The sequence below is a fragment of the Heloderma suspectum genome, chromosome 2 (assembly GCF_057233095.1).
Source record: "Heloderma suspectum isolate Gila_16-S chromosome 2, 16-S_ref, whole genome shotgun sequence".
Classification (NCBI taxonomy): Eukaryota; Metazoa; Chordata; class Lepidosauria; order Squamata; family Helodermatidae; genus Heloderma; species Heloderma suspectum.
In genome coordinates, this window is record NC_139459.1 from 251,509,581 (window position 1) to 251,528,999 (window position 19,419).

Genomic DNA, 19,419 nt, shown 5'->3' on the forward strand with positions numbered 1-19,419 from the left:
AATGCCTAGCACGTGGTTGGTGGCCAATAAAGCAAAGGGCTTGTGAACCAGCATTCTCGCTAGCACCACTGGATGATGAGGCAGGAGAATGCCGAGAGCTGAAATAACATACCTTCCAGCTGAAAAGGATGAAGCTAGAAAAACCAGTGGGTCTAGAAAGAGAGATTAAGGGGTGCCCAGATTTCTGAAGAATACTGCCACATGCACTGTGTTTTGATGGTACAGGTTAGAATCCCTATCCCACTCATGTGCACATACTGAAAGGGTGGGAAATCTGTTTCCTTTTTACAATCCTTTTACCAACCTGATTGTGAACAAAAGAAGGAGAACAAATGCTAACCGAACTGTGTTAACTAAATATATGTGTGAGGCCTGGGATTTGCATCAGGGTTCTGCAGAATGGCTGTGGAACAGTTTCTGTAGAATGCGGCAGTGTGGGAAGTGCTTTTCCTGGGACAGGAAAAGGAAAGAGGGCCATGAAAATAAGGGGTTGCTGAGAAGTGCAGTTGAGGATTTCCAGTTTGAATCTTCATTGCTGAAAGGGGTTATGCCTATCACACCTGATTTTTTTCAGTCTACCCATCAATAATATGCAAGCAATGACTCTTATACAAAAACATTCCCATATAAAGTGTTGAGGGATGCTCTTTTCTAATGGGAAGTTGCAGCTATTTGAAAAGGGACAATAGGGAATTTCGGCCAGGTTCGAAACCCTCTACGCAGCTTGGCTTCAAGGATAGATGAAACACGCTACTTCTGCATTGGTCACTTATTCCACCTTATTCTCATAATACCCCTGTGAGGTTGGTTAGTCTGAGAGATAGTAAATGGTCCAAGGTTATCTGGTGAGTTTCATGAATAAGCAGGAATTTCAACCCAGTTCTCTCCGATCTAAATTTAATACTCTTTATCCCCTACCCCACCCTGGATCTTAATGTTGAGAAGCCCTCCTCGGTGCTGCTTGTTTTGCCTTGATTCATTTCTGCCAGATATTGTAGATATAAAACCAGCAAACATGGAGGAGCTGACAGAAGTGATTACAGCTGCAGAGTTCCATCCGCACCACTGTAACACCTTTGTCTACAGCAGCAGCAAAGGGACGATAAGACTGTGTGACATGCGAGCGTCCGCCCTGTGTGACAGGCACTCCAAATGTAAGTATTTCCTGGTCCTGCCACATGAAAAGAGGAATGGGGAAAATGTATTTTGTATTGGTTTGCATGATAGGATCTCTCCTCCCATACAAAAGGAAGAAAGAAAAATCTCCTTTGTGATCAGTTATCTAGTTTTTCCCTGGTAGAAGGTATGCCAGCCGGAAGTTAATAGAATACATCCTCCCACTGTCTACTTCCTGTGGCCTGCCTATATCTTCAACAGCAGCAGCCTGTGAGCCTTTGTGGGGCCAGTGCACTGCTTCCAGTGCACTAAGCAACCCAGGGATGCTTTGTCCCTGGGTGGTTCTCTGTGACATCTGAACCCAGAATTCTGGGTTGTTGGGGGGAGAAACAACCCAGAGTTATAACCCAAGAACAAATAATGGATTATAACTCTAGGTTGTTTCTCCTTCAACAACCCAGAGTTGTGAGTTTGGACATCATGGACAACAACAGTGAAGTGAGCATGCAATTGGGACCCAGCACACTCACTCCAGTGCTCTCCCAAACAACCCATGGTTGATAAACGACACATAATTTCATAGTGGAAACTGGGTCACTGCCTTGATGTCTCTGAGAGAGTAAAGTGATTTCAGATAAGTGCTTAATGTTTTCACATTGAGAAATCCTGATACAGATGTTGTATTATACTTCAATCTTTTTAACTATTTTAAATGACATGGATGATTTAATCCAGATTAAACCCATATGAAAAGAATTACTTTAGGAGTTGAGTAATGGGGAGAGCAATCCTATGGCCCCCAGGCAGCATCTGGGGGGCCATAGGATACTGTCGATTCCTGGATCTGAGGTTGGAGACATCGCTCCAGCCTGGGAGCTGAGAATCCGCGCTCCCCGCCCCCTCCCGCTCACAGCTGGCATGGAGAGAACTGCACCGGCGGCCACTCTGAGGTTGGAAAAGTGACCAACTTGGGATACAGCTGTCCCAAGGCCTCTCTAACCTCCTTCCCTCCCCCTTCAACACACCCCAGCTAGATGGGCAAAAAAGCCTGTCTAGCTAAAATGCAGAGCGGGAGGAGCAGCGGAGACAGCGATCTCCTGCACTGTTCCTCACACGCTGCACTGGATGCTTGTAAGCCTCCGAGTTCTGAGTCTAGTTTAATTTGACTCAGGATTAATACATTGTTCTTAAACCTGACCCAAGAATCCATGGGGGAATTCAGTCGCAACAAACCAGCCCAATCCAATCTAATCAGAATGATTGTTTTCTGTAAAGAAGGACCAAACTGTTCCTTCTTCTTTCTATTTTGTAAGCTCTCGGCTACTTGTCCACTATTACTTATTCAATTCTGGTTATGACCAAGGGGTTGATTCAGACATGAAGGCTTGTTGTTATTTCATTTCATTTCAAATCATTTATTACACTTCTATACCATCCAATAGCTGAAGCTGTCCAGGTGGTTTACAAAGTTGAAAAACATGAAGAACACAAAAATACATGGTATAAAAAATGTTTACATATATATCTAAGCAATTAAGCAACCAATTATCAGAAAATCCAGGAGCTGATTAAAACCTTATCATATGCTGCCAAATGCCCAAGAATAGAGGAAGGTCTTAACCGAGCACCAAAAAGGTAACAATGTTGGTGCCAGGCAGGCCTCTTTGGGGAGATCATTCCATAATTGGGGGACACCACCGAGAAGGCCCTCTCCCTTGTTGCCACCTTCCAAGGCTCCCTCAGAGGAGACACCTGGAGGTGAGGGCCTTAGCTGATGAGTGTAGTATGAGAATAAGAAGTGGCAAGCCTTGGGCTTGCATCTTCCCTTCTCTCCATTGTGCTCAAGAAGAGAAGTTTAGAAGCTTTTGCTTCTATTTTGTGGCAAACCATCATTTGCCATTTGATCTGAATGTGGCAATCTATGGTTTGCACAAATCATAGTTTGCCTGCAAACCATCCTGCACAAAGGAAGTGGAGGAGAGAGCTCAAGACCCTCCACCACTTCTTCTTGTCATGATAAATAATGGTTTGCTGTTGCACCTGAAATGAGCCCAGCACTTCTATACAAATGCAGATTTCTTCTCTTTTTCTATGACTGGTCACCTTCACCACATGATTTTATTTCTGTTTCCTGAAGTGGGACCACACTGACTTTTACTGATGTTTAATGATCCCATTCTGTAAACATGATAAATTTCACAATGGCTTTGTGATAGCCAGTTCAGATTGGAGCATTCTCCTAAATACTAATGTGTGTGTGTGTTTTTAAATCATATTCTAATTTATTTTATTTGCATGTAAAAGTGCAGGTGAGATATGAAATTGTTTATCTTCAGAGGCTTTAAATGCCAAAGGTCATTTCCTCCTAGAAAATATAATTTTCCACCATCCATGATGCTGCAGTAGCTTGCTCTGGCTTTTTACCATTGAATCAATCACTAACCCCTAATAACTGGGTTACAAAAATGACCCCTTCAGTCTTATCTCTTCCACTTGGTGGGAAATGTCATAGAAGCCAATTATTTGACTGTTCCAAGTATATGATTATATCCTGATATCTATCACTAGAGTTCATTGGATTGCCACTATTTTTTTTTATTTCTTCTTTCCAGTGTCTGATTATTGTACCATGCTAGAGTCCAGCTCAGATTCATAATATACATATTAAGAAGCAAGCCAGATTCATTTCCTTCACTTTCCAGTACCGTAGACCTTGTCTTGTTTTGTTCCTTTGTTCTGCTGCTGCAATGTCCTTTAGAGTGCATACAAGGCAATTGTGAAAACAAGTTCAATTTGACCTCTCCCTTGACGTCTGATATTGATTTTTCTCTATCCTTCAGAAGCATTGGCCCTCAGTCAATTGCAGTTCAGCAGATGTACATGTCAGAATCGAGGCAGTTCATCAGGGTTTAAACAAAAAGCAACTCTGGCCTTTAAAGTTTTATTTCTCCAATGGAAATATTTAATAACAGTTAATGTTCAATCAAAATGTAGATGATATTGTAGTTCATCCCATTTATGTGTGTAATACACATGGGTGTAATACACTGGGTATGGGATATGGGTGTGATGCACTATATGGCAATGTTAACTGAACCTCTCCACACCATAGCAGAGTTCATGTTATGCTCAGTAGCATAACATAGTTAGCAAAATAAATCCTCTGCTTGTGGACTTGGAAGCAACTCCATTGCTCAGCTTTCTTTGTCCCATATTGTTCTGGTACTACCTCCTAGAGAGAAATCACTCTTTGCAGAACTGTTTCGTTCTTAGGAAGTGGCCGCTGTACAGGGAGAAGTGGCATGAAAAGTAGAGCCGAGTTTCCTATGATATTCAAGTACTATCAAGGTCACAACTCGGGATAGGTTTGTGGAAGCAGCCTTCCCCAACCTGATGCCCTCCAGATATTTTGGACTACAACTCCCAGCATTCCTGACCATTGGCCAAACTGCCTGGGGCTGATGGGGGTTGAAGTCCAAAATGTTTGGAGGGCACCAGGTTGGAAAAGGCTGTATTAGAGAAATAAGATTCCTGGAAATGTTCCAGCTTCTCCCCTCCTGCCCCCCTCTGTAGTCCTGATTCTATCTTGAGCTCTTCTCTAGTGACTTGGAAGGCCAGGATTTCATTGCCTACCAAACCTATATCTGCATTTTTGCTGTGACTAAACTCTTCCATTGAGCTTTGAATGGGTTCCAGTGTTCACCTTATCATACCAGCTATGAGCAACTAGTTGAGTGTTATTCAGTGCAGCTAAGCACTGAAGTGATACTTAGTGATGACTTGTGTGATCTTAGCAGCCTTTTTTCAGTGTTCAGGTGGAGGCAGTTCCTTGCGAGTGCTGTCTTGTTGTGAGCCTGACAGCAGCTCCCCAGACTCTCTAGAGCAGCCTCCCTCAACCTCAAACCCTCCAGATATGTTTGACTATGACTCCCATGAAGATGGGAATTGCATTTCAATATGTCTGGAGGGCACCAGTTTGGAGAAGGGTGTACTAGAGGGCTACCGTAAGTGTAAACTTATCCAGAGAAGCAGCAGAATGTTTCTGCAATCATGTAAGTGATTTGTGTCTCCATTCACATAACTACCAACTCTAGGAATCAGGATGACAGCCTGGTTTCTCTTTCTCTTTGCTTGGTCTGCTGCTAGGCAACGTTACTGTTAGCAGACGATTCTAACACACCATTCCTCTGATTTGTAAACTTGGATGCAGCTTCGTATAGCAAACCGCTGAGCCTATCTCATTCTATTCGGAGCAATGCAATGTCATGGGGTGGGGGGAGACTGCTGCTTACTGTCCATCTAACATGAAGACTTGCTGTCTCCTTTGCACTGCAGGAAAATTGCCAGCTTTTGTCCCATTATGGGGGAAATAGTCAGCTTCCATATAATATGGGGAGTGTGCCAGCTGTGTCTTTCAATAGATTTATTTATATTGTGTATTTATTTACAATATTTATATACCACTCCACATCAAAAGATTTCGGAGTGGTGAACAACAAAGATAAAAGAATAAAACACCATATTAAAACAATTAAAACATTTTAAAAGGAACAGATTCTGAACTTAATAAGCCTCAGCTGGTCACTCAAGGAAAGCCTCTCAAAATAACAATGTCTTCAGGAGGTGCCAAAAGCAACACAACGTTGGTGCCTGCCTAACCTCCAGAGGCAGAGAGTTCCACAGGAGGGGGCCACCACACTGAAGGCTCTTTTCCTTTTGGGCTCCAGCCAGGCTGTGAGTCCATGTGGAACCACCAGGAACATGCACTCTGATGACCACAGTGACCAGGCAGGTTGGTAAAGAAAAAGACGCTCTCTCAGATGAAATGTCATTTAGGGGAAAGAGATCTACCATATTTGTCTGAGATTCCCAGACCTTTCATATACTTTCTGAGAAGATTTTGAAGGACAAGGCTTTGTGCCTTTATGGTGAGGTCATAAACACAACAAAAGGAGAATAGTCCAATTAAAAATAAATAGGAACAGAGTATATATACCTACTAAAAGCAATTGGATTGTGTATTATAGGATCATATAGCCTTCTGTGGGACAGCCTTGATAGGCTCTGAAACAAATAGTTCTGTGTTAGTAGGGGAGAGCTGCATACTTTGGGATGAAGCTTATCCTACGGCTGTAGGCAAGACTAGAATGTTCTTCAGACTAGAATTGGAGAAGTGACCCCCACTCCTTCTCAAAAGAGATCCTGCTTAGCAGTAGTGAGCAATGTGTTTCAAGTAATCACCAGTTCCCAGCAAGCTTTCAACTCCCCCAATCTCAAATTTCTCTGACTCATTGACCCTAGATCTTCAGGAAGTCACAGGGATTAATGGGAAGCCATCTACCCCATCAAGCTAGAAAGGGACCCCAAGATTATCCACCAAGTACAATGGTTACATTGTGGGGTACTGCACCACTCAGCTACAAAGTCACAAACAGAACTGAACATGCAGCAGTCATACCAGCAGGCTCAGTCATCCTCCCCACCCACCCGGGTGCTCTGAAGACACCCTGGGACAAATTCCACATGCGCTAACAGATCTGTTCCTCTAATATCCACTTGTTCACTTGCCATTATAAAACTAATGCGTCTGCAGATGCAACATTTGGTGGAAAAGTGCTGCAGAATGTTCTGGACTAATAGGATGTTCTGGACCCATCCAGGATGATTCTACTGTTGATCACCCAACATAAAATGTTCCACACCAACAGAGAAAGAAAACTGGGAATTTCTGTGAAATTTGTTCTTGTTGATGCGGAAAGAGCAGTCCTGAAAATCTGCTCTGGAGGGTTTCCTAGCCCTTTGAAGCAGATATTGAGGGTGCACAGGGCCTGTGGGAGTGGATCGCCACAGCCCCCACCACCGCCCCCACCCCATTCCACTCACAGGGCTGCTTCTAACAGCAGAATGACACCCTTGGGTACAACCCTATGCCAAGATTGTACTTTCATTCTGTCTTCTTGGCAACAAAGTTTCTGTCTTACTATTTGCCTTCTCTAGTTGATTGAAAAATCCCTTTCTAGAGATTTGTCTGCACAGATGTAAATCTGCAGGTCAGTTTTATTTTAGCATCAGCGTGCAACTGACTATTACTTTCTCTGCTACAGGCAGTTGTGCATTACTCTCATACTGGTTGCATCACTTGCATGCTCATAGGAAACCAGGTCAGCCTGAACTGTGGGCTGGTATGGCAAGTCACAAATGCTGCTTGCATTGGTGTGTCTCATGCTAGACCATTCCTCATTTTAGAGGCGCAAGGTCCCATTTTCATTGTGTAGTTTTCCTTAATGCAGACATGAGGCAAGAAAAACGTAGAAGAGAGTAACTTCTTGTTGCCATATTAGTACGTACAGAAGTAACAAAACAAAACAAAAAAGATAGAGGTATCTTTACTTGATAAAGGCTTCCATGTTACTCCAATCTCCCCAAAAATGGTTTTGGAATCAGTGTAGGCATATGTAAGCTTACTAAATAACCCTCAACGGTGAGTTATTCTGCAAAAAATATTCCAGTGATTACCCTTACTGTTATTACTTAATAGCTCTTTTTATTGGGACCAAAGCAGTCCCTTGTTGTCTCAGTTGGGGACTGCTGCCTGTACAAAATGGCAGCCTCCTCTGCCCAGAGAGACCCTTCTCAATTGGAAAAGATCCCCACATTCAGCCATGCATAGGTGATGGTGAAACCTAAAGCTTCCTGTGTGCCAGTTGTCATGGTACCATCAAGCCTCCAGTCTTAAGAGTTTTTTGAGTGAAGGAGCACCATCTGGTCTTTGATAACAAGACAGTTCACAGATTTCTGTATTTCCAATTTTCACTTTGCATCGGTAGTAATTGCAGATAATGAAGATGGGAAATGTGGGAAGGAAGGTCTTTTATGTCATCCTTTTGATGAATAAAGCACAAAGCAGGCATTGTTTCAAAGTGGCCTTGACTAAACATATTGTCAAGAGGGGGTTTGGAGTAGAGTTTGGATGCAGGCCCAATTCAAGGAAGTCTCCATCCAAGCCCTTTTCTAAATCCTGCTGTCTGTACATATCCTGGTGAAAAATGACATGCTGGCAAGTGGGCCTTGTACATGTTCGTTTGTCAGTTACTTGAATCTCTGTCATAGCACTGCCATTTACCGGAGTACCTGATTTTTAAGAATGATCTAACTTGCACTACGTGCATATATGCACACAGAATCACATATATAAAATTCAAGCAAGCATGACTGAAAGATGGGTGGGTGCTTGTATCTTTTTTCTTTTTCTTTTTTTGCTGTGTGGCTAATAGTTTGTGGGGGTTTTAGATCCGGAAAATAGAGTGAGGGGAGGATTAACGTCCCCCTACCCCCCAGTGCTTCTGTCTGTCAGGGTGGACACTGAGCCCATAGAATCCCAGAGTAGTTCTGATTCTGAGGAAGAGCAGTCGCTCCTGGGAGAGGAGCGTGCTCCTCTTTCCCAGGGCCAACAGCTGACGGAGATTCCTCCTACCAGCATTCCTAGCTTAGATAGCAGTCCAGGCAGTGACTGAGCGCGGATAGCAGACTTGGTGGACGCGCGACGCCGACACAGAGAGTGGCGCCAAATGGAGGGCACAGAAAGGAGGCGTAGTGCCTGGTTGGCGCGCAAACAACGGCTGCGCCCAGAGGATCCAAGGGAAAAGGGGAGGGACTCTCCCTAGTCCTTAAGTTCAGGAATCTGCCAGTAATTCCCTTTCAAACGGGGACCAACTGTTCCAACTTAGGGCATAGGTACTGTGCTGCTCAGATCTAGTTGCAAACGGTAGAGTTGTTAAGTTGTAAAAGAAGAATAAAGCTTTGAAAGGAATCCCTTTGTCTGTGTCTGGACTTGGCTACTGGATTAGACTGAGAGAGGCCTCCAAGGAGCCCATGACACTGTCCCTATCAAATTCAGACCCCCCAGTTAAAAGTACAAATAAAAATGACCAAGAGATGTCCCACATCCCATGTAGGGACACCCAAGTTTTTCACATGCTCCAAGGTTAGACATTTTGGTGGTCGTTGCAAATGTTTGCTTTCCCTCCCCATCAGCAGTCGTTGTCAGCCCTGCATATCTGCTGTCACTCTAGGGCACTGTTAAGCTTGACTCTGGCATACACGTAACAACTCAAAGAAAATATTAAGCTGCTAAAAAATTCCTCCTGGATCCTTCCTCCTGGTGTGCCAGAGCCCATAATTATTACAGCAGCGACAAGCTCTCAAGGAAGTTAGATGCTTTGCACAAGGCAGCTCAGATCTTGCTCCCCCCCCCCCCGTTGTTGATGTTTTTATTTTATTTTCGAAAACCCCATAAGTCATCAGATTTCCTGCTGGCAGCAAAGGACCTCAAGCTGGAGACTGCTGTGAGCAGTGCCATTTCAGATTTGTAGAGAGATAATTTATCCTAGCATTTTATATTTTTTTCTCCTTCTGCACATACAATATTACAAAATTCAGGAGTTCATAGTTCAGAATTCAGTTAGACTCTACCGTTAGAGGTGAATAAAGCTAACCAAATGTTTGCGCTGGGAAATAAAAACATGCGTCACTGGTATTTTTGCCGTTTTTTCAAGATGGAGGTTTGATTTCCAGTTTCACTTTTTCTTTTTAATTTTCTTGGTACCAGGATTTTAAGTGTCAGATGTGTCCTTACCCTTCCTAGGGGATTGCAACTGTTTCGTATAATTTTACACTGTGTATGCAGCTTAGAAGAAATGCTGATGTCACTGGCAAATTTCCTTATGCTTCATCTTGTTTTATCCACACTTCACATTTCCTATCCCAGCCACAGAAGTGTGTTAGATCCATCCTAATATATATTTATTTCTAGCCTTCTCTCTTTTATGGCGTGTTGGAGGCAATATCCAATGGACATTTAAGAATTCATGTATGGACATAAAGATGGGGAAAATGCTACTTGAACAGCAGTCACACACCAATGCTAGTAATGGACAATGTTTTTCCAAAACTTTGCTGTGATCCAGTAATTTCTGAGGATTATTACATTTGCATAACAGTCAAATAAAGGCCTGGAGAGGTCACTAAAACTTGCCCATTAGATGGATCCTTGAGATTTTACTGACAAATAGGGCCTTAACTGCAGTGTTGCATTAATCTAGGGCCATTCCGGTTGTGATTTATTTATACCAAACTAAACTATTTTATTGTGGCTCTCTGAAGCTTCTGTATTGACTTCCTTTGGCTAACACCATATATTGATTGGCCCATAAAGCTTTCAATATCTGAAACTGGTGTCAGGGTTGACACAAGTGCCTCCAGTCCCACTAATTGATGGCTTGGTATCTGAGGGAGGGAATAGTGAATTCTTCAAAGATAAGTGTTCCCATTCAAATATATATTCTATTACATGCGTGCACCTCACTTCCGAGTGGTGAGAAGTTTCAGTGGTTCCAGCGTTTACTGAGGGTTCAGTTTCCTTCGAAAGAGATCGCTGGAGACTTCTGGTGGTTCTGTGATGCAAGGTCTATTTGCACAGAGATACAGGCTGAGCATAAGGTGAAGGTCCACAACGCTGACACTGCAACAGATTCCTGCTCCCCATCAGCTGTCTACGGGAACCCATGGTGCCTCAGGATTTCCTGCCAAGAGCAAAGTCAGCCCTCTGCCTCCTTTTCAGATCCAGTTCCAGCACAGGCAGACTGCTACACACACAGCTTACTTCTGTTGTTCTCACAGACCTCTGAATTAAGACATTCCTTAGGGAAGGAGGAGAGGAAGGTAAGCCCCCTCCCAGAACAGTCTACCTATGGCCATCTCTGAGGACAGACACCACTGAGAGCATCTCTCCACCAGCCTAAAATCCCATATTTAAAATGGAGCGTTCTGCTTCCGTTTTAAATGCAGGATCACAACAGACTCTCTTTACACACACTTCCTTTCCCTGCTTCTTTTCCCCCTTATCTGAGTCTTTGATATGTTTTGCGCTGTGGTCTAGCTCCTCTTAATACGGGTTTTCCTCTTTTCATGGAGGGAACTTGAGCAGAACTCAAGCACTGTAATTTGATAGCTCATTATCTCCGACCTTTTAAAAACTGGAATAAAGGTCATTTAGTGCAGGAGATGCCCTGGAGGCTAATAACATCATCTAAAGGACCCACAAACTTCTGTAACCAGTCTCAGTAGCAGGATAAAAGCTCAGTTTGAAGAAGCCCTTAATCTCCATAACAGTAGGGAATCCTCCAGGTTAAACCTCTGACTCACCATAGTAGTGTCTTTTCACAACCACAGACTCACAGGGTTGTGGTGGGGGGGATCCTTGAGAGATCATTCAGACTAACCCCAAACCCATAGCAATATCGTGAGGACATGACACATCTGTGCTTACTCATGTGAAAGCAGAGGCCGGCATATGGGCAGGCAGTTAGATGACAGAAGCAAGGTAAATGGAAATCTTGGGAAGAAGCTCAGAAAGGTAAGGCAAGGAAGTCTGGGCTTCCTGGCCACAGGGGTCAGGCAGAACATCCTACCAAGCCTGGGATCACCCTGACCAAGTAACACAGACAGCCAGAAGGCTGGAGAGAGCCTCTGCAATTACAGAGGAAGCCAGGAAGATTTGGTGCTCTTCAAGCCTTGCATCGTGGCGAATGGCTGTGGCCTCTGACCCCGAGGAGCCATATTTGGTCCCTTAGAAGCTTGCACTTGACCAGTCAGAAAGTGGCGTAAAGTGAGTTGCATTCATGCTGCACCCTGCTTTGAATCTCAGGACTGTTCTTTGCCTCGGATAGCTTCCAGGCATACAGTCCGAGCCCAAGTGAGAGCTCGTCTTGTACTACTGCATTTTAATGTAAGAAATTAGTAGTTTGTAGTTCAGGGCTGTTGCTTCTTTAATGACACCGAAGAGGTCTGTGAGGTGCCTTGCACAGAAATATTAAAATGCAAATAAAGCTAGTTTGATGGCGTTCGAAACTGTCAGGTGAACAAACAGGCAGACAAAGCATGAGCCATCTCCCTGGCAATTATACTTCAGGGGCTGCAAAACAATCCCTGGTTAAGACTTCAGTGTCACCACTGGTCCCCCCTCTCCCCCCCCCTTTGTCATTAGGAGGGACAGTTTGGAAAGAAGCTGGACTGTGTTTTAAAAAGGGAGGAATACCCACCCACAGCGTTTTTTAAACTCAGAACGTTTAGGGTAAATCCCCCAAAATGGAGCAGTTTTTGTTAAAATAAAAACAAAACAGGTTTTTTTTTATTATTGTCATTCCATTGAGGCATCTAGAATTGTTAGAATTTACTCACCTGCTACATTTTTAAAAATAGAGTTTATCTTTCCCTTTCTCCATTGTGTTGAGCATTTGAAAATATACAGATCAATAAAATTCCCAGAACTACATACATTCTGAAAGAATAATTCTATATGATTCTATACTCAGAAGTAAGTCCCAATAAGTTCAGTGAGACTTACTCCCAGGTTACTGTGTATAGAATTACAGTCTTATTTGCATTATTTTTATGGCCACAGGGTTTATGGTCTCTTTCTTTCTGTAAAATGACAGCTCCTATATTATATCTGAACGCTATGTTAAACTTGAACAATTTGCCATTAAATATTTCCACATGTGGAAACATGAACATTTTCATATTCACCACACAGACCCAAGCCCTACTGGCTTCTTTCTTGACCATGTTTTGTTTTATGTTGTTTATTTTTTGTGTGTTATGTAGTTTTTGAAGAGCCCGAAGACCCAAGTAACAGGTCATTTTTTTCTGAGATCATCTCTTCAATTTCTGATGTTAAGTTCAGTCACAGTGGGAGATACATCATGACCAGGGACTATCTCACTGTCAAGGTGTGGGACTTGAACATGGAGAACAGGCCTATTGAGACATACCAGGTACTTAACTCTCAGGGTTATTGGGTTGCTGCGAATGGATGGGATGGGGACTAAACATAATGTATGTAAAGCACTTCGAAACATTGTAAAATGCTTCGTAACTCCATATCTGTTCACTACTACTAATGTGAGGTCTCTGAACTAGCATGCACATTGTTCAGGAACCCTCTTTCTATGAGGGAAATCATGAGGATTTTTGCCAGCGTTTTCAATGAGCAAAAATCTGTCACATCTGATCTCATGGGAAGTGGTATAATTTAAGGCTGTTTGTCAAACACTTTACTCATCCTAAGGTTATAGAACAACTAAGAAGATATTAGAATCTGAATACACTTATATTCTCTGCCTAATAGTGTTGCTGGGCCTTTGGGGGTTAGGGTTCTCTGAAGAAACATTTCTTTGAGGGTCAAATCATAGATAAAATCTCCTCATGCAGTTAGACCAGTGGTCCATCTAGCCCAGTATTGTCTATTTGGCTGGCAGCCCCTCTCCAAGGGCTCAAGCAAAGATCTTTCCCAGCCTCGCTGCCTGGCATTCTTTCACTGGAGATTCCTGGGATTGGGCCTAGGGCTGCCTGCATACAGCGCATCTGCTCTACCATTGAGCTATGGAGTCTTCCAATGACTGAAATGATTCTGACCCCCAGAGATGCCATGGACTGAGCATTTGTTATGGCTTGTGAAATCCCAAGGTGGTGGTGATGTAACATTCTGTACCTGGTGAAAATTCTCTTTTCAAGCTTTCTACGAGGAAGAAGGGGCATGTCTCCTTCTTGGGTGAGGGGTGTGTGTCTTACTGGCTTCCTCAACCCCCCAGGTGCTTCGTGGTGACAATCAAAGCTTCCAGGGCAGAGAGTGGTGTGAGAATAGGTTATTGGGTAGCTTCTTCCTTCAGTGAATCTTTCATTACCTAAATAGGATCTTTGACTGATTTCAGTCCTCCTCCTTTTCCCCATTGGCAGATTGTTTTTGAGGTTGCCCTTTCCCACTGTTTTTCTCCACTTAGGTAATGGGGCAGCTTTCCCCCCATGGGGCTGCTCAGTTCTTCCCAAGCATTTTAGTCACAAGCATAATTCCTTTGATTCATGTTTGTGGGTGAGTAATGAATTGCTTGGGGCAATTCATTACAATTGACCTTGAGGCCGCGGTGGCTTAGTGGTTAAGATGCTGAACTACAGACTGGAAGGTCGGCAGGTCAGCAGTTCGAGACCCGAGTGCTGCGTGACGGAGTGAGCTCCCGTCTTCAGTCCCAGCTTCTGCCAACCTAGCAGTTCGAAAGCAAGAAATTGCAAGTAGATAAATAGGTACCGCCTCGGCGGGAAAGGTAACAGCATTCCGTGCACCTCGGTGTTCAGTCATGCCGGCCACATGACCACGGAAGCGTCTTCGGACAGCGCTGGCTCTTCGGCTTAGAAATGGAGATGAGCACCACACCCTAGAGTCGGACATGACTGGTTGGGGACACCTTTACCTTTTTTAATGAATTGCTTAATCTAGCCATTATACAACAAGAATCTAGATCTATAAGATGCTATCATGCAGAGAACTAAGGCAGTATCCAACTATGTCATTCTGTTAGCACAAATGACGTTGTGCTAGTGGAAACTAGGTTCTGAACTATGCGTAAGTGAAGGATCCAACTAAAGTTACGTTTACGCAAGCATTTTGCATTTTGCTTGTGCAACCCATTGTGCAACCAGTTGTGCATAACTCTTGTGCAACCCGTTGTGCAACCCGTTACACATCCTGGTTGTGCAACCAATTGCACAACTGCTTGCACTCAGTTGCACGTTCCACTTGTGCTACTGGTTGTGCAGGCAAAATGGGCAGCTGCTTGTGGAAAATTGCACAGAAAAATTCAGCAGAGCTCCACTAGAACTATTTGAGTTTGTGGAATTACACTGTTGGATACTGCCCCTGGTTACAATGTCATTTTGGTTCTTGAGTGTTGGACATCAAGCTTTAGCATATAATTTCCACTGAATGCTGTTTTCCTTTTCCCTCTTTGTGTCTGTGTTTCTTTCCTTAGGTTCATGATTATCTCCGCAGCAAGCTGTGTTCCCTCTATGAGAATGATTGCATTTTTGATAAATTTGAATGTGTGTGGAATGGGTCTGACAGGTGAGGAGTATCAACAATGGTTATATGAAATATTTGCTTTGTATTTGGTGATGCCCTAAACTTCCCCTTGGTTTACACTCTCTTACCTTTTATTTCTTTTGCTTCATGGAATGCAGTGTGGAGTTAGTTGGATTTAAACATGAAGCCAAATGAAACATAAAATCTGTTAATCAGAAACAAACACTTATCATAAATCTCATGGCACTTTCAGATAGTAGTTCTAGTGACCCAGATCACCACACAGGAAATGCAGCAGGAAGCACTTTGAAGAGGAGATGCTTCCTTGCGCAAGGTGTTTGTGCTTGGGTGGCTGGCTAGGTTCTACTGGAGCTTTGCCACCCATATGATGATGCTAGTTCATTTGATGTAGAAGCAGTCAGCTTGGGGAGTAACACAGTCCTGGTGTGAGTTGCTGGCTGAAATGTGTCTCATAACTACTCCATCTAAACATGCTTCTATTGTGCTTATTCATTGTTGGGCAGTTTTGCCCCCTCAAAAGGATTTTACGTTGACTTCCATCAGTTAGAATTTTAAAAATACTTAAGCATGCAAAGCCAGTATTTATTTGGCCATTCTTAAAATATCTGTGATGTACAACTGGAACCGACGTGACCCATATGATGCTTTTCTAGCTGTACTTTGACAAATATTGCTAATTAAGTTGGCACCTTTTTTTGTCAACACGTTACTCCTTTTGTCTAAAATATTGCTGATTAGAACATTAAAGTTTGAGAGTCATGATTTAATGAGTTAGGTTAGATAATCAAATCTGTCTCATCATCTATAATGTAAAATCAAACACGAAATTAGCTTGCTATTGCAATTCACTTTTGCATTATCAGCCACGGGGCTTGGCTTGCAACTGTGGCTTAGGGTTGTGAGGACAGGGGCATTGCTCTGGATTCTCCATTCATGAAAAGATGTCCTAATCTCACAACAGGTGTTGTGCATTCAGATCCCCCCTTGTTTCTAAGCAGTGGCCACCCTGGTCCAGATATCTATTTGTGGCAGTAGATAGCAGGTCACCAACTGAGTTTGCTGGAATTAGCCTGTGTCCATGAACCATCTTCCTCCTTTCAGGTGGTTAGTGCTATGTTAATGTTGTTGTTGTTTTATAACTCATGCTTATGTCAGTTGGAGTGAAAACACAAGAGGCTAGCAAGAAGATATGGAGCAAATTACTACATCTGCCTCCCTGCAAGCCTCTTGCACTACTGTAAGCCAGCTCCTCCCTGCCAGGTCCCTGCAGCTTCCTCAGTCAGTGGCCAGAAGGTACAGCACAGTACCAGCTGCTTCCTTTCCCATTTCCTGAAGGCTGTTCAGTGGAGATTCAAGCTGCAGGAACCCAAGAGATTAGACTTTTCTTAGCTGTGCAGATGTGCTGCCTGGACCCATCCTAGTCATTAAGGGGAATTGAAGCCCCACCTCAGTCAAAAAAATTGGAAGGCAGCAAACTCCATCCATACCCCCAGTAGTCCATACCCTATGCAGCCAAGGTGCCTTGTACCCATGTTGTGGTCGGAAAAGGCTGGAGGGCTGGTACCATCATGAAATTGGGTGTGGCAGCAGATCATTGGGAGGGGAAAGAATAAGATGCTGGGAAAACAGAAAAGGCTTTAAATTTTGTACGGCATGACATATGGTATGATTTTCACCCATTCTCTTTTCTTGCTTCTCAGTGTCATCATGACTGGCTCCTACAACAATTTCTTTAGAATGTTTGATCGCAACACCAAACGTGATGTGACCCTGGAGGCCTCAAGGGAAAACAGCAAACCACGTGCCATCCTGAAGCCCCGCAAAGTTTGTGTGGGGGGCAAACGGAGAAAAGATGAAATTAGTGTGGACAGTCTGGACTTTAGCAAAAAGATCCTGCATACAGCTTGGCATCCTTCAGAAAATATCATAGCAGTGGCAGCAACAAATAACCTGTATATATTTCAGGACAAGGTTAACTAGGAGGGAAAAAGGATATTCCTTAGGAATCTTATGTACTGAATACTAGCAAACACAAGTTTTTAAGTGTTTCTTCTGTTTTCTCCTCCTCCTCTTCGTTTGTTTCATTATTCCTCTACAGACATTAATTATGTAGAGGTAAGCACTCAGATTCCAGGGTCTATTGCTTTTCCCCAAATCTTAAGAAATTGGGTTGGTGAAGCCCTATTAGGAACATTTGACTTCTAAGTATTGAGAGCTATCAAGTTACACCATTAATTCAACAGCAAGCTTGAATTAGTTATGCTTTCATTTTACCCAGTATTCGCTAGTATATTTAGTTTCTTTTAAAATACTGTTCTAGACACACCTGCCAATTTATAATAAAGTTAAGATTATAGTAATATATTTACAAAAAATCCATCAAGGCCATAAAACAAGGATGTATTGCATTAAGCTCTCCTATTTTTGATTTTTGGAGATTATCCTTTTGTTTTACACCTATCCCCAAACAGGAATTCAATATCCTTTGCCAGTTCATTTCTTGTAATTGACCTTTTCCCTTTTTAACTGGCATATTCCTTTTGTCAACTCAGGGCCTTTCCAGATGACCATTTATTGTGCATATTTATCACACAGTGAATATTTTGCTGAAACTCAGTTGTTGTGACACTTATTTTTGCCCCAGTTAGCTGTTCTTGCCTGGGAGAATGCAATTCCCACTTCCCTCCAGCTAGAGGATTCATTGTATTTTGAAATGCCATGTGTACTGTAGTTGCACAAGTATCACAGACACCTATTGGCTAGTGTCTGTGACGTCAGTGGTGACCAGTGACACACTCCTCCACCATGGCCACACTATTTTTCTGCGGATATGATCCAGCCAAAGCAAAAGACTTTTAAGCACCATGGATGTCAGTGAGACAGATTTAAGCACATGTTTAACTCTTCCTTTGAAATCAGTGGACTGCAAAAGTGCTTATGTTTGGTTGGATCATAGTGTTTGAGAGGCTGAATCCTCCCCATTTATACCACTCAAGTCAGCACCCTCGACTTTTCTTTAAAGAACTGGCAAACACCAGCAGGGCCAGACTGTCCATGCATTCCACACAGACAGCAAAGGTTTTGTGACTCTCCCTCTCTTCCCCCCACCCTTTAAATTTAGTTCCATTCTGTTAATTCTTCTGCTCCAGTCCTGGAGCATAGATACAACCTTCTTTTTAAAAACAAAACAAATTAAGAAAAAAATCTGGCAAACAGCTGTCTCTCCTGTAACAAGACTACCCTCCATTGCATGTGGGCAGGATACTGCGCTGCTAGTGCTGGATCCAGGGTAGTGCTGCTTTAGCACTAAAGGAATGAAAGCCCCTTTTTGTTGTCTGGAAAGGCCCTCAGACAGGAAAAACAAAGACAAGGCAGAAAGAACAGGGTTGCAGAGGAACATGTAGACTCATCAGTCATGGAGAACCATGTTTGCTATCCAAGGCTGTTACCTTCCTTCATCGCACCCCACAGACGGCCTCTCATGGATTTCGCTGTGTTGATCCTGTGGTGCCTTTTGCTGGTATACAAAATACCTTAGAAATAATGCTTCCAAAATGTGATACTTGCAAACCAAAACGAATCTGAGCTTTCTTCTGCAATTCCTGTAACTTTATTTTTTAATGTTATTTTTGCTTTGGATGAGAGAACTCAAAATTGTTCTCTTTTAATCTCTTGCATGTTATAAATATGTATTTGTGGGGTTACTTTTCTTTTTCTTTTTTAGTAGTGCATTTTTTAAAGTATTGTTTATTTATTTATTTATTAATTCCAATAGACATTCCCTCCCTCTCCTTTTGGGGGGGGGGGAATGAACTTTTAAATTGCTAATTTATGGCATTTAAAACAACTCAAACAAAAATAACCACCAAACCAACATGTTATGCTATAATCGCCTGGCTGCTTTTTAAGAGAGGTTGTCCATGGTTCTGCGGTATGAAGATTAACTACAGTAGCTCATCATCTTTGCATGGTAAACTGTCCTGTCTTACTACAAGGATAATCCAGGTCCCTCCTTTATTTGATCAGTTTGGGGGGAAATTAAAATAAAAATACAATTGGAGAACAGATCCTACAAGAAATAAACTCAGTACTTTCTCTGACAAGGTGGATATTTGAAGATCAGTGTGCTGTGCATTTTCTCTGATTGTGAAAAGCGGAGCAATAGTTCCAACCTTGGTGATGGTTGCCATGAAGCATGCAAGAATTTCCAAATACACTCTCCAGTAAAGGACGATTGAAAGCCCAGCCCTTTCCTGTGCTGGCCCTACCAACTCTTACACCTTGTGAGACTGTGACTGCAGTTATCTCAAAACACATCAAAATGCCACAAGGCTGCACAGATCCTGGGGCGGGGACATTGATTTAGTAGT

General features: G+C 42.9%; 1 protein-coding gene across 5 annotated transcripts in view; it reads left to right on the forward strand.

The window, feature by feature from the left end:
- Positions 1 to 19,164, forward strand: part of PPP2R2B (protein phosphatase 2 regulatory subunit Bbeta) — a 390,243-nt gene extending 371,079 nt beyond the window's left edge. For 4 of the 5 annotated variants that reach the window (XM_084838723.1, XM_084838724.1, XM_084838721.1 and 1 more), the window contains 4 exons: positions 990 to 1,154; positions 12,781 to 12,950; positions 14,979 to 15,070; positions 16,750 to 19,148. In XM_084838723.1, coding sequence (XP_084694849.1) covers positions 990 to 1,154; positions 12,781 to 12,950; positions 14,979 to 15,070; positions 16,750 to 17,029 — 707 coding nt within the window. In that variant the 3' untranslated portion in view covers positions 17,030 to 19,148. Of the gene's footprint in view, positions 1 to 989; positions 1,155 to 12,780; positions 12,951 to 14,978; positions 15,071 to 16,749 lie in introns of all 5 variants that reach the window. The other variant, XM_084838722.1, reaches the window with a different exon arrangement.
- The last annotated feature ends 255 nt before the right edge of the window (positions 19,165 to 19,419 follow it).